General features: G+C 35.3%; 3 protein-coding genes across 6 annotated transcripts; 2 read left to right on the forward strand and 1 right to left on the reverse strand.

Moving 5' to 3' along the window:
• The first annotated feature begins 2946 nt into the window (after positions 1–2946).
• Positions 2947–7424, forward strand: LOC130052364 (uncharacterized). Of its 4 annotated transcripts, XM_056157044.1 has the most exons (4): positions 2947–3653; positions 4003–4060; positions 7092–7145; positions 7378–7424. In XM_056157044.1, exons 1-3 carry the CDS (start codon positions 3114–3116, stop codon positions 7124–7126), a joined length of 633 nt encoding a protein of 210 aa, XP_056013019.1. In that variant the 5' UTR covers positions 2947–3113; the 3' UTR covers positions 7127–7145; positions 7378–7424. The 4 variants fall into 4 exon arrangements, with proteins under 4 accessions (XP_056013019.1, XP_056013021.1, XP_056013022.1 ...); XM_056157046.1 differs by lacking the exon at positions 7092–7145; XM_056157047.1 differs by lacking the exon at positions 4003–4060.
• On the forward strand, positions 7381–11800 carry LOC125650100 (uncharacterized). The gene is made up of 6 exons (XM_056157042.1): positions 7381–7546; positions 7736–8034; positions 8407–8889; positions 8988–9117; positions 9632–9762; positions 10480–11800. The coding sequence occupies exons 2-6, from the start codon at positions 7807–7809 to the stop codon at positions 11647–11649; spliced, it is 2142 nt and encodes a 713-aa protein (XP_056013017.1). The 5' UTR covers positions 7381–7546; positions 7736–7806; the 3' UTR covers positions 11650–11800.
• A 144-nt stretch (positions 11801–11944) lies between these two features.
• LOC130052363 (ATP-dependent DNA helicase RecQ-like) lies at positions 11945–14514 on the reverse strand. The gene is made up of 3 exons (XM_056157043.1): positions 14220–14514; positions 13738–13897; positions 11945–13225 (listed from the first exon to the last, which is right to left on the reverse strand). The coding sequence occupies exons 1-3, from the start codon at positions 14512–14514 to the stop codon at positions 12280–12282; spliced, it is 1401 nt and encodes a 466-aa protein (XP_056013018.1). The 3' UTR covers positions 11945–12279.
• Between the last annotated feature and the right edge of the window lie 101 nt (positions 14515–14615).

Raw genomic sequence — 14615 nt, forward strand, 5'->3', positions numbered from 1 at the left:
ACATTGGTGGTGTCCTGTAGATGAGCAATAGGATTTCGGAAGTTTTATTTTCACTCGGGAACAAACTTGGGGCCGAAAACGGCACTTTTTAAAAATCTGTTTGCCATAACTCCTCTTATCTGTTTTGCTGTTTTCCGCCACACTCAACAATTTTTCAGCGCTCAGTTTTTATTGGTGGAAGAGAGAACCCAGATACAATGTACCTGGGAAGAGACAGCCGACCTTCCGAAAGTAAACTGGGAAACTTTCTCACTTACCAGTGTTGTAGAGTGAGCCTTCCCCCATAATGATACTTCCCCCGGAAGCCTGGCTCTAGAGTGAGCCTTACCCCGGAAGCCTGGCTCTAGAGTGAGCCTTCCCCCTGGGGGAAGGCTCACTCTAGAGCAGGAGAACCCCCAGGGAAGTCTCAAATTAGAGCCAGAATTCCTCGTTGGGAGACCTACTCTATCACTAGTTGTAGAGTCAGACTTCCCTCCATAACAGGACTTCCCCTTCATTTATTCCTGGTAAACTACTATCACTTTATGGATATTGTTTAGATACCAAGCCATTTTTCAGCAGGGCATTAATTGATTTTGCGTAACTCGTTCATTAAACTCAAGAGAAGAAAACGGTGAATAAAACACATTGAAATTAATAAGTCATTTTGTTTGACCCATAGACCTTGAACTTTGTCCCACACAATACATATTATGCCTTGGTTAGTTTTAGAAGATTAAAAAATGAAATGAGGAAATTTCGAATTTATGTTTTTTCTCATCTGCGTACAAATATCGGTTATGCTTTTAAACTTGTACAACTTCAGGTAGGTAGGTACATGTAAGTAGAGAGGTAGGTATAGGTAAGCAATTCCCTGTCCGATAAACTAAAATTTATTTCATAGTTTGCGCAGGTGGGGGATGAAAGCGGGGGGGGGGGGGGGTCCCTCTAGAGAGAGAGACTTCAAGAGGGTTTTATTGTTCTAGAAAGAGTCTTCCCTCTGGGAGTAAGGTTTATTCTAGAGTAAGTCTGCTGGGGGAAGGCTCACTCTAGAGCGAGACTACCGGGGGAAGGCTTACTCTAGGGTCAGACTTCCGGGGGAAAGGCTCACTCTAGAGCCAGACTTCCGGGGGGGGGGAGGCTCACTCTCGAGCCAGACTTCTGGGGGGAAGGCTCGCTCTAGAGCCAGACTTTTGCAAGGGGAAGGCTCACTCTAGAGTCAGACTTCCGCGGGGGGAAGGCTGGCTCTAGGGGGAAGTCTTGCTCTAGAGTGAGCCTTCCCCCTGGAAGGAAGGCTCACTATAGAGCCAGACTTCTGGGGGGAAGTTTGGCTCTATAGCACCGGCGCGAGTGGGATTTGAACCCGCGCCGACCATAGATGAGATGCCGTGTGATTTTGAGCACGATGTTCTAACCACTCGACCACGGAGGCCCCTCATCTTTTGGAAGATAATTGTAGTTTTACAATAAGGTTTCAAAATTTACATTTTCACCCTGGAACCCAAATGGAGATGGAAAACGACGTTTTTTTCTAAAAGCAAAAAAAAAAAAAAAAACTAAAAAAAAACCTGGTTCCCAGCACTCCTCTTACAATTTACCAAGTAAGTAGATCATCTTTTGGAAGATGATTGGTTATGTTCTGTAGATGTGCAACAAGTTTTCCGAATTTTCATTTTTATCCGGGGGGCCAAATGGTGGTAAAAAAAAAACGTTGGGTTTTTTTTTTGGGGGGGGGGGCAAAATTCCTCCTGATTCCCAGAACTCCTCTTACATTTTACGCAGAGACCAAACCATCATTTGGAAAGTAATTGGTATTGCCCTATAGATGTGCAATAAGGTTTCTGAATTTTCATTTTCACCCTTGGAACCAATCGGGGTTGAACTACAACAATTCTCTTTTGAAAAACTGGTTCCCAGAACTCTTACATTTTATACAGTAACCAAATCATCTTTTGGGAGATGATTGGTGGTGTCTTTTAGATGTCCAATGCTGGTACGTTTTCTTAATTTTCTTTTTCACCTTGAGGGGCAAATGGAGTGGTAAAACAACGAAGAAAAACCTGTCGCTCAGTGCATTGTGTCATGTGCAACAAGACTTTTCATTTTGTAAGTCTTATTTGAATTGGACCCCCTACAAAATCTCTACAAAGCATACACTTCTACAAAGTTTGAAAAATGAAGGATAAAACGATATCAAGAAAACGACAACATTATTCTTAAGACATCAGAATATTTAATAAAATGTAAACAATTCAAAATTGAATTTCTGTCCACAAGATTTTATTTTACAAAGTATACCAATGAACTGTACCAGAAAGTCAAAGAAAAGAAAATTCACAAATACTTCAGTCTTTGTTACTAAACTTTTACTGTCTAATACTTTTTCTTTTGATTTCGTAATTCAGTTTTTTATCAAACAATATATTTCGTGAACATGGTGGGTTTTTTAACTTCGATTTGCACTTATGGGCTTCCGTAGATCATGCCACTTGAAAGATTTTCGAAACAAACTATTTGCACATTATGAAGTATTCTGAATTTTAAGATTTTCACTGATACAGTCGATTTGTACCAAACCCCTTGTACTTCATTGCGTGCAATAATTGGCGGGCTTTAGACAACCACATATTTTAAATCCATCATCTTATCGCAGTGTAAACACAGTGTTCATATTGAACGCGATTGATTAATGACTTATAACACCGATGACACATTTCTCTGCTGATATTATCAAATTAAAACGTATGTCTGTCTGTTTCTATACAAATACGATAATAAGAATACACCATTTCCCCAAAATTTATATATAAAAGAATTGCTCATGGTTTTCCTACTATTCTACGCGTTAATATCTATATATAGTCAGACTGTTAGTCATTCCCCATAAATTTACGAGGGTGCTCCTTGTTTGGAATATGATGGAAACCCACGAGATAACGAAAAAATGCCGGAGTCGTCACGAGCCAATCTGACTAAAGTACAGACCTATATTATTATATATATAGGATCTGATAACTCCCCATAAGAGATCATGTTCTGGTGAATTTTGCATTGGCCAATGAAATCATAACTTCCTTTTGCTTGTCTGGTATTTCGGAAGTCATTCCATTTTCATACGTATGAGATGATACCCGATGAGTTCCGATAAGCAAATAACACAATTAAAAATGGCGTCGATAAGTGCCACGCCGAGGAAAACATGTCTTTTGTCGGATGCGTGTATCCTCTGTGGGTTTTGTTTTAAACAAATTGAGAAAGCAAGTGACGGTAGTGAAAAAATCCAAAAGTTTAGCGAAATTAAACTGCGTTTAAATGAAGAAAGGTGGGGGAATATCAGGAAACTGACGGGTGTGTTGACAGATTTGGATGAAAAAGGCCTTGGAGGGGTTTGCAAAAAATGTTATCGACAGGTTGAATCTGTTTTAAAAATTGAAGCCAAAAATGCAGTTGTTAAAGAACGTTTTCGTGAAATGGCAGTGCGAACTTTGAAAACAAAAATGTTACAACTGCCGTCTCCCCGAAGAACATCAATAACGAAAAGAATGCTTCGGAGCCCGGATACACATGTGCCCTCTACGAAGAAGAAATCTTTCGACGTATCTGTTGTGAAGCTTGTACAACTGACGCCCTTTAAAGATCTGACGAATACAAGAACGGATTCATCGAAAGCAGGGGTAAGTTATCTAAGCATATTGGTGTAATATTAACATTTATATGTAAACATGGTAAACATTTACAAATTGAAAACAAAAATCTCTAGGCTTGGTCTTAAACACAGATACCACTTGAAAGAAGTGTTACTGTCATCACACTCTCGGGCACAATCCAAGACAATACAATTAAAATTATATCCTTAGATATGCTAATTACTATCAGGTGTATTAATTAGTGGATCAAAGGAAAATTTAGGAATTCAATACACCCCAGTCTTAGGGTGACTGTCAAATGTCTGTATGTGTCAACATACCATTAAATATATAATTAGATATTCAAAAATTATCTTAAATCATTTTTAATTGACAGCTGTCTATGCCAGTATATACTGCATGTATCCCTATTGCACCACAGGAGAAACAAGTTGGTATGTATAAAAATATGTGAATCATAATTGATAGAATGAATGATTGATTTAAATAGAGCTTTCAATAATCAAGGTGTGTCATGAAATGCAAAAAAAAAAAAAAAACACCTTACAGTGTGTCCACCTGGCAGTCGTTCTGTTTGAAAACAATTAACTTCTGTGACATGAAAAGTTTCAAGACTGAAAGTGCATGCTTTCATTATATATACTAACTGTTGTACTTGACTTTTTTAGGGATATACCTATGGGTTTGTTTTACATTGTGTATCAATGCTTATTTATCAACATTAACTATATACGAAGCATTTTAAAGGTACTATATTAGGCCAGTAAGAAATTTAAGTAATTGCAGGAAACATATGGGACATATAGGAAATATGTGACAACATGGCAGTGTGTTACATGTGTCTTTGAAAGCTATCTGAATCTCAATGCAGTTCAACAACTCGCACATTTTTATACACAGCACCTGCGTTATCCTACAAAGCATCTTGAGAACCTCAATCAGAATGTGACCAGAAAAGGAATTACAGAGTCATAGTTTGAAATGTTGTCCTACTAAACAGCATTGTACTTGATTTTAAACACAGTTATGGAAACAAAAGGTTATGTCACAATACAGCATAATGCCATACAATGATTATTTCATTTGAAAAATATTTCTGAATCCATTTTTGGTCTAATTATTATGAAATCTAAAGCATATAATACATAACATTTAGACATAAATTCTGTTCGTGTTTTTTAAAGTTTTACCAACAATTGCAGAAATATGACAACTGAAACTTTAATATCAGCTTAGAGCACTCCATTTCCTTAAATATTATCCTTTGTCAGAATGGAATGAAATCATTGAGTGTGGTGTTCCTACAGTCATATAATGTGTTTGACTGTTCAGGAAAACAAAATCAAGACATTGAGACCAGAAACTGCAGATATTTGTATTTTTAATGGTGTAAAAATTGACCTTAGATGATTTTATGAGAAATATGTAGAAAAGTGATTGTTTTCAATGAAATATAGAACTTGACTCATTTATAGCACTATACTGTAGATGTATAATGTCAACAGTTGTATAATAAATGGACAAAAGATGATTAATTTCATGAAAATGGATTGTAAGTAGTCTATAACATTACCTGTAATAACACATTATTTTCATTGGATGATTTGAATCTAACATATATAGATTTCAATAAAACATCCTTATCAGAATGAAAAGAAAATGCAAAAATTCCTGTATACAAATACTGGATTTTATCTTTCTAGAGGGTGCATCAACAAATAAAAAAGGATCTAAGCGATCTTTAGATTTTGAGACTAATAGAGACCAAAGCGACATTCAACCCACACCTTTAGATGGGTCGATTGAGGTTAACTTGTAAATTGAAAGTGTAGCAAAAGTTTTTACTGATCAGTTCATTACTAGATGTTCATGTTATACTTAGTCACTAACATAGTATTTCATTAATCATGATTCAGTTTAGCTCACCTTAGCTGAAAGCTTAAGTGGGCTATTCTGATCACATCTGTCTGTCCAAAAACTTTTCACATGTTTGACTTCTTCTCCAGAACCATGAAGCCAATTTCATTCAAAATTGGCACAAATCAATTCTTGGGTAAAGGGGATTCAGTTTGTTCACAGGAATGTTCTCTTCAAAGGGGAGGTAATGAAGGAAATGCAAAAAAAGAAAGAAAGAATGGATTGATCTAAAAATGTTCTCAAGAACCACTGGGTGAGAAAAGTCAAATCTTACAGGAAAACTTCCTGGCATAGTGTAGATGCAAGTTTGTTAGAAGGGTTGGGCTACAAGAAGACTTTTAGGAGATCAAAGACCCATAGGCCTCTTGTAAGGGTTGCTCATTACATCAAGACTTATACTTTTATGAAACTACATCACAAGATGGTGATTTATGTTTTTTAAAAAATTATTTGTATCAATCAGTTTGTTTGTCTATCATCGTAGCTCAGTGGATAAAGTTACCGGTGAGTGACCCACAGATCACAAGTTCAAATCCACCAGTCTTCAGTTCATATTTACTGATATAAATTTTTGAAAATCATGTTTTTTTAAAATCCCAATTGCATATTTTTGGCTTTTTGACATATGTACTCATTACGTATCATCACATCTTTCATAATTAAATCAGTTTGCGCCGATTTGATAAGCTTTTTCATGTTGTAGTGAACAACCCAATCTGACTAAAGTACAGATCTATATATTTTAGGACACCTGAGTAAACTCATATTGCAATTGGTTGTTGTCCATTGTTGTTTGATAACAATTGAACATATTTAACTTCTTGATAACTACTATACTAATTCTTTTCAAATTTGGTGTGAAGCATCTTTGGAACAAAGGGGACATAAATTGTAAATTTCAGGATTCCTGCACCCCTGGGGCCTTAGGGGTGGGGCAAAAACTGCCCAAAATTGACAAATTTTCAAAACTCTTCTTTAGATCCGCAAATGTTTAAGAAAAACTAAATGCATAATTATGTAGAGCGAGAAGGCCTTTACCAAAATTGTAAATTTCATGATACCCAGGGTAGGGGTTCTGACTCCAGGGTGGGACTAAACTTTGTATATATTGTTTATGTGTAATTTTGCTGGTACTGTATAAAATCTAAATGCATACTTAGGAATAGCAGAAAAGGATGTACGGTGAATTTCACAAGCCTGGGTTTTGACTCTAGGATGGGTCCAAATCAGTCATATCTTTTAATGCTTTAATGTTAATTTAATACACCTATTATTTCATCAGTGTATGCACTTTTAAGGGCGCTTAAGTTGTAAGAACACATCTTGTTTTATACTGTTGCTGAACATTAGAATTTAGTCAAAACAGGAATTTGTTTCCTCTAGATTTCATGGCCCTTGGGAGTAGTGATACTTTTTTACTAGTACTCACATGATCGACCTATAAGGCCTGTGGGCCTCTTGTTTGTAGTTGATGTAGCTGTGAATGAATTTGAAAATAAGTTGACCTTTTGTATTTGCTAATTATGCATGTGCATGTTGTTCTTTCAGATTATGCTTCAATTCAGATTTTGGATTTTCTATAAATCTCAACTATGATAAAAGGTACACAAATTAGAAAATCATTATATTTAACAAAATTTATATCAAAATAAAGATATAGAAGTTTTTATCTCCTATCCAATGTTCTGAGATGAAAAACAAAGGTTTGATGAAAATTATATCCAACTAACAGATTCTCTGTAGTGTGTTTGCATACCTTAGTTATTATTGTCATGGTCTTAGGCTTAGAATGAAAAGGTGTTATTTAATGTACATGTACTTAAATTACTTGCAGATTAGTATTTACTATCCAAGTGGTCGCAAAAGTAGGTTCATCACCGATGAAAAGGAGAAGAAGGTCTGCAAAATTGTTTTTAGGGGAAAAGACATAGGCAGTGGATTGAGGGACTTTTTAAAGACAAGTCATCCAGAAGAAGTAATTGAGGGTTCTGTAGCAATTTTAGGTATGGACTTGAAAGTCTAGTGATCAACTGTTTTTAAATCTTATTTAAGAAAGACATGTATGAAAAATATGGTAGCAGTCATTAGCAGATTTGTAAGCTTCTGTGTATAAATGTATGTTAATAGATTTTATTGATTAAATTTTGTATTTTTCAAATAGCATGCCTTGCAATTTTTGTCATGTTTTGCAGGTGATGAATGCAAAACCTTGTGCAAGAGAAATTCTGGAAGTGTGCTTCAAGACAAATCAATTCAAAATGTTATGGAATTCACTTGGGACAAACTGTACACAGAACTACAAATACGTGCCCCTAATATCCTGAAGATAGTATCAGCAATGGTCAATGACATTCCAATCCAAGTGAATAACAAACCATTTCAACTTGTAATGTACACTTTGTCCCAGATTCTGCATGCCAGATCTCAAGAAATGTCTTTAGTACAGTACTTGTCAGGACTAGTGTTAATGCATGGAGGATGCACCCTTAAGGTACTTTAGTCTACCATATTCAAAAGTGATAATTACAAACCATATTTAGACAGATATCCAGATAAACAAACAACTATTCATTAACACATTGCTATTGAATATCTGAGGCACAGCTTGATTTATTAAATTGCAAATATATCTGTTTAATAATTATATATTGTTTTTAAGTCTTGAGCATTGTTGAGATTGGACAAATATTCCAATATACTCTAATACAGTTGTCAAGGTTTAAAGCATATTGGATATTTTAAATTTTATATTCAGCATTCTTACATATATATACATTTGTATGATTTTTAGTATGATTGATAAATTCTATTACTTGACATGTGATATTTGCTTTAATTAAATTGATTTTACATGTTTCTTTAGGATATCGAGAGGATTGCCAAATTTGGTGCTTCAGTTCACCCAGAAACATTGCGAAGAAAGCTGAATTCATGGGACGAATACTTGGACGAAGAACTACTTAAGTACAAAACAGAATGGAGTCGAGGAGGAAGCAAGAAATATCAGCTAATTGGAGACAATTGGGATAGAAATATTATTCCATCTTATCATACCTCTCAAGACAAGACATTGTCTTTGCACCTGTTTCAGGTTATTGGAGTCGTTGATAGGGTGGATTCTCTGAATTGTGCTTTTGATCCACAGCTCCTAGATATTTTAGAATTAACTCCTGTGGATTTTATTCCCTCAGTAGCTGATCAGGACATTCTTCTGCATGAGTTGACCTTTTTAGTGGCCAATGCAGTGATTGCAAATATTGAGCAGCTGAACGGAGCATTTGGATATATATATCCAAAACACTTGAAGCACAAGTATAGTGAATTCTCAGGAATGAAAACGGAACAAGTAAGACACATGTATACTAAATTTCTAGACACTTCTAGGCATGTTTTTATCTCCAACAAATCCAGTTCAAATACATGCATATTCATTTGTTTTTACAGTATTCTTTGGGACTTTTTGATTGTAATGAAATGGTTACCCAAGATGTGATCAGGCTACTAAAGGACCTATCAAAGAAGTATGTGCCCATTGATGATGCTGGGGAAATAGTTGAGGAAGTGTTTTTTGGAGGCAAGTAAAAATTAATAGGGGAACATTTCAAGAGGAACATCAACAGCAGGGCTCAAAATTAACATATGCTTATCACTGACTGGATAAAAGTCTGGCAGACTGATTGACATTTGTTTTAGTAAGTCCGATGGGACTGGTTAATTTTCTAAAACGTCATTTTGAAAAACTTGTTTAAACTCTGCTTTTGGCATTCCTCTATAGACATCAGACAAACCTGATTAGTGTTGCAAAATTGTCCAAGGCACAGAGTTAAATCCCATGATTTTATTTGAATAACATTAACGAAATATCTTTAATTATATCTGGAAAACCCTGGTGGACTGGTAAAATTTTCTGCAGACTTGTTTAAAATAAATCGTATCAGTCTGGCTAAACTGGTGATATGAAAAGTTAGTTTCAAGCCCTGATTGCAGTTATATAGATTTGTTAGAATTATTGTGATTTTTATTTGAAATGAAATATTGAAAAAGATAGTGAAGAGTAACTCATGTAGTGTTTTTTTTCCACTTTAAAGGAGACAGATTGACTGATGAGAGAATACAGAGTGCCCAAGAAGCTATGACCAATAATGAAAATCCATTGGATAGGTTTGAAGGATTCATTTCCAAAATTGAAGATTTTCATCGGCTCATGAACTTCCTCGAGGTAAATTAAGTCAAACAGTTTCTTATGTGCACTTAAAAATAAAAGATATAACAGATATTTATCAACTAAGATTTCCTTTTTCATAAAGTGAGGTTCACTTTTTAGCTCACTTGCTGTCCATCGTCTGTCTGTAAACTTTCACATTTGTGACTTCTCCAGAACCACTGGGCCAATTTCAACTAAAACTTGGCATAAAGCATCAAATTTATTCAACTGAATTGCAACTGAGTTGCAACATCCTTGTCCAAGGGGAGATAATAGCAAAATTACATTAACAAGTTTTAAAAATCTTCTCTAGAACCACTGAGCCAATTTCAACCAAACTTGGCACAAAACATCCTTGGGTGAAGGGGATTCAAGTTCATTCAAATGAAGGGTCATGCCCCCTTCAAAGGGGAGATAATCACAAAAATAGGGTGGGGTCATTCAAAATTCTTCACAAGAACCAATGGACCAGAAAAGTTAACATTACATGTAAGCTTCCCGACATAATGGAGATTCGAGTTTCTTAACATCATAATCCCCAGGGGTAAGATGGGACCACAATATAGATCACAATTTTACATGCGAATATGCAAGGTTACTAAAGTGAGCGATATGATCCATGGGCCTCCTTTGTTCACATGATATCAGGTGAGCGATGTGGTATGATCTTGTTAATAATGTTGAACTTGATATGAATATAGGTAAAAATAAACCAATTATTTTTTTTTTCAGGCAATTGTGTTGCAAACATACAGCACCCAGTCAGCAAATGACAGAGGAACAGTGTATTATTATAAGAACATATTAAATGCACGCAATGTGAAGGGGAAAGTAAAGAACTCTTACAGAGGATATAAAATGCTATACCGTACTATATTTGATGCTATGTGTTGTGCATTTTTCTTGAAAGAGTTTGGACTTCTTAACTTAACAGAGAGCATACCACTGCCTGATGAATTCTCCAAATGGACAGGAGAGGAAAAAATACAGTGGATGAATAACATATGTGAACGAATTGTGAACAAGTGGTTTTTTGGAGACAGTGACTTGTTTGAAGAGTTGCGACAAGTATTGTCTGATCCAGATCATGAAGAAAATTATTGGTTCGGGAACTTTAAAGATGGTCGCTTTTCCTGCCACTACTGTGAAAAAACTTACTGTCATATCAAAAGTGCAGAATTTCATGAAAAAGAAGTCCATGGCCATTCCAAACCAGCATTACGAAAAAGTAAACAAGCAAACCTATTGCAAGATGAACTTTTTGATTATTTGATAGCCCTTTTCCGTCTGTCAGCATTACATCGAAATCTTGATACGGCAGTGGATATGGCTGATGGCTATAGATCTATTCGCTCAGCTAAGTACGAGACCCCGCTGTACAACAAGACCCACAAAACAAAATATCTTATCGGCAGCATCCATTTAACAGGCCTCGTATCAGGAACCTTGCCGCCTCCTCAAACAGAGAGACTTATTGCAAATCGCTGTATAAATTTGTCAGGTGGGAAGAACTCGAACATGGCACTAGATGAGTATGTAGAACTAGTCAACAGAGATACAAAAAACACTTGTTCTGGATTCCAAACAAAGGAGAGTATAATTGCGCACTCGAAACAATTTCCTCTTTTAATCAAAGCTGTGAAAAATTTGGACATGATTAATGATGTACATAGAAGAAAAGGATTCCACAACATACCTTCATATAAATCTGATGTTCGGAAGATTGTACAAGACCTTTTTGACATCGATGGTTTTTCCCAACATAAAGGACGCAAGCTCAAGTGCAGAGAACTAGTCCAGAAAAGCAATCCATTTGCAGACAGTTATAAACAGTTGGTGAACATGATATACAGACATAAACCTTTACTTCCATTCCGTCGATTAAGGAATAAACAACTATAATGATGTGATTGTTTATCTACCTGGTACATGAGACATAAAATCAAATTAAATATTATGGAGGATTATCGCCAAGACTTGTCCAATGTACATGCACACATATACAATGTACAGTAATTAAATTTTCAAATGGAATAAACATGGATTTAATCAATAACATCTTTGATAACTTACAATATTTGAAGATCCAACTTGGTGTTGGCCATATTTTTAAAAAAAAAATAAAAATCAAATTTTGATTACTCATTGCTGTTGGTCTTTGTTTGTCGTCGTGCGTCATCCATTAACAATTTTACATTTGTAACTACTTCTTAAAAACTACAATGCCAATTGTTACCATTTTTGCCCCAGACTTGATCAACCCAAAGAAAACGGGTCCCAGAAAAAATGTGTTGTTTACTGTTTCTTCACAAATCCCAACATTACTCTGTAATTTATATATGCTTCAATTCATTCTGGTACACATAATTATAATTAGTATCATGCAGAAGAAAACAGGACATTGTCTTTTAGAGACTGATAAAACAGTTTTGTATCTGATCATTAGATAACTGTTGCATTGTTATGAAACTGTAAACAATACAATTTTTACTTAAAAAATAAACACTAACAAGTTTTGTGTAAATTTGAACCTTAAGTTGATTTAATATCATCAAGATCCTCATCAGATTCATACTCATATGATACAGTATCACTGTCACTGCTTGAGGTTTCCATTACATGTACATCATCTAAAGACAGATTTGTCATATATTTTTCTAAAATTGTCGAAGAACATGAATTACAGGAACATCCTGTATCACAAATGTCACAACAAGTATGTATTCTGGTACCTTGTACCAGCTTTAACTCGCTCTCCGAAAGAAATGTCTTGAGCAGTTGCAATCTTCGGCAATCAGTTGAAGTGAGGAAGTCTTTGACGTCCTGGTCAACATTCCGTAGTTGTTGACCATAATACATCAAAAAGGCACATGATTGTTCCCCATCCCTTCCCACTCGCCCTGTTTCCTGGACAAAGTCTATCAAACACCTAGGAGGTCCATAAATCATAACATTGTGACATGCATAAACATTTACACCCATTCCCAGTGCACTGGTAGCAACAATAATGCGCAAAACACTGTCCTCAGTCAATTTTTCAAGGGTTTTCTTTTTTTTATCTTCTGTTGTTTCAGAATGAAACATTTCAACCATGTTTTCAATGTTAGTAACATCTGATAGTTCAGACACTATGAAGTTGTACACACGCCCAACATCTCTTATTGAGTTGCAATAAAATATTGTCCGTGGGAACTCCTTTTTTAAATCTCGAAATGAGTCCAAAATCCACAACAAAGAACTTTCAATGTTAGGGTCTACTTTCTTCACAATGTACTTGATGTTTTCTTTATTTGGGGAAACTGTAATGTTCGTGTAGTCCTTCAGTCCCAAAACTTCTATCACCCTCTTTTTAATTGTCTTTGTGCAAGTCGCGCTTAGTGCTAATAATGATGCCTCAGGAAAGTACGATCGGATCTCTCCAACACGCCGAAACCACTTTCGGAACACTTTATCCTCCTTATCTGCTTCTAGACCACCCCTAAATTTGATAATAAAGGTTATGAATAAGAATCTAAATTAAAACCATTTAAACATGTTTTAAAAATTTTAACTACCAACATTCCTTCCACTTTTTCAAAAAAATGGGTTGCAGTACACTAAGCAACAGTTTTTAATGATGTTTAAAATTATTTTTACATATTCTAAATTCAAGACATCCAAGTATGTCTATAAAAATCAAACAAAATATGAGAGTTAAGATAATTATAGTTTAGGGAATTTACAATGCTGATAGTTGGTTGGGGAATATGATTACATATTTTGCATAAAGACCTAAGACACCTTTGGAGCAAAATATTGTGTCAATGATGTGTGAGCAATTTGTTCGTCAATAAATGTAAAAAAAAAAAAAAAAAAAAAATAAATAAATAATATCAATATATTGATGGAAAAAATAGCACTGACAGTATACAATATCTCATTTGATTTATTAACTCAGGTTGTTTTAAAGAACTCTCATAAATGTAAAATACATGAATAGGAAGACATTACCATGTGACAACTGTGTGGAATTCATCAACTACGATGACAGTTACATTAAGTCTTTGTATTGTTGATCTCCATTGGCTGTCTCCAACTAATGACTCGGGGGATGCATAGATGATGTCTACTTTTCCTGCCTGTATCAATTCATCGGTCTCCTTGTCTGTGCCTGGAGCATTCAAGAGTGACTGTGTTTATAAATTCTTAACATTTCCAACACAATATTTAAAGAATGAAATGATAACTATAAATGAACCAGTTCAACAGTGAACTTGGAATCAAATTTGCAGTGCAACATATAGTGGATAACACATTTCACGCAAGAATTTCTTATGTATTGTTAACGGTCTACTGCTTGTCAGAAGCATATATAAGTATGATGACTATCCATTATTATTTAGATGATCCTTAGTGAACTTCGATTTAAGACCGGCCATGAGACCCAATTTCAATTAAATTATATAAATATAAACGAATAAATATATACATACCTTTAAAAGCAGCAGTTACTAATCCTATGGAAGTTAATTTTCTGACTTGGTCTTGCATAAGAGACACCAGAGGACAGCAAACAATTACTTTCCCGAAGCTATCATCACGGAGTAAAGCTCTCTTCACTGGCAAATACGCTTGAAATGGGAGCGATTTTCCAAAACCTGTTGGTAACACGGCGACACAGTCTTTTTTATCAAGCACGCAGTCCAAAATCATCCGCTGTTCATCCTTTAAACACTTAACGCCAAATTTTTTCAAAACTTCTTCCACTACTCGTTCAATATCCGCCATTTTTGTTTATACACCGCGCTTCATTTGAAACGCGTTATCTGATTGGATCAAATTATGATGCAATATGCAAATACAAAGTTCACCAGAACATGACCTCTTAT

This window comes from Ostrea edulis, chromosome 2 (assembly GCF_947568905.1).
Source record: "Ostrea edulis chromosome 2, xbOstEdul1.1, whole genome shotgun sequence".
In the NCBI taxonomy this organism is placed as follows: Eukaryota; Metazoa; Mollusca; class Bivalvia; order Ostreida; family Ostreidae; genus Ostrea; species Ostrea edulis.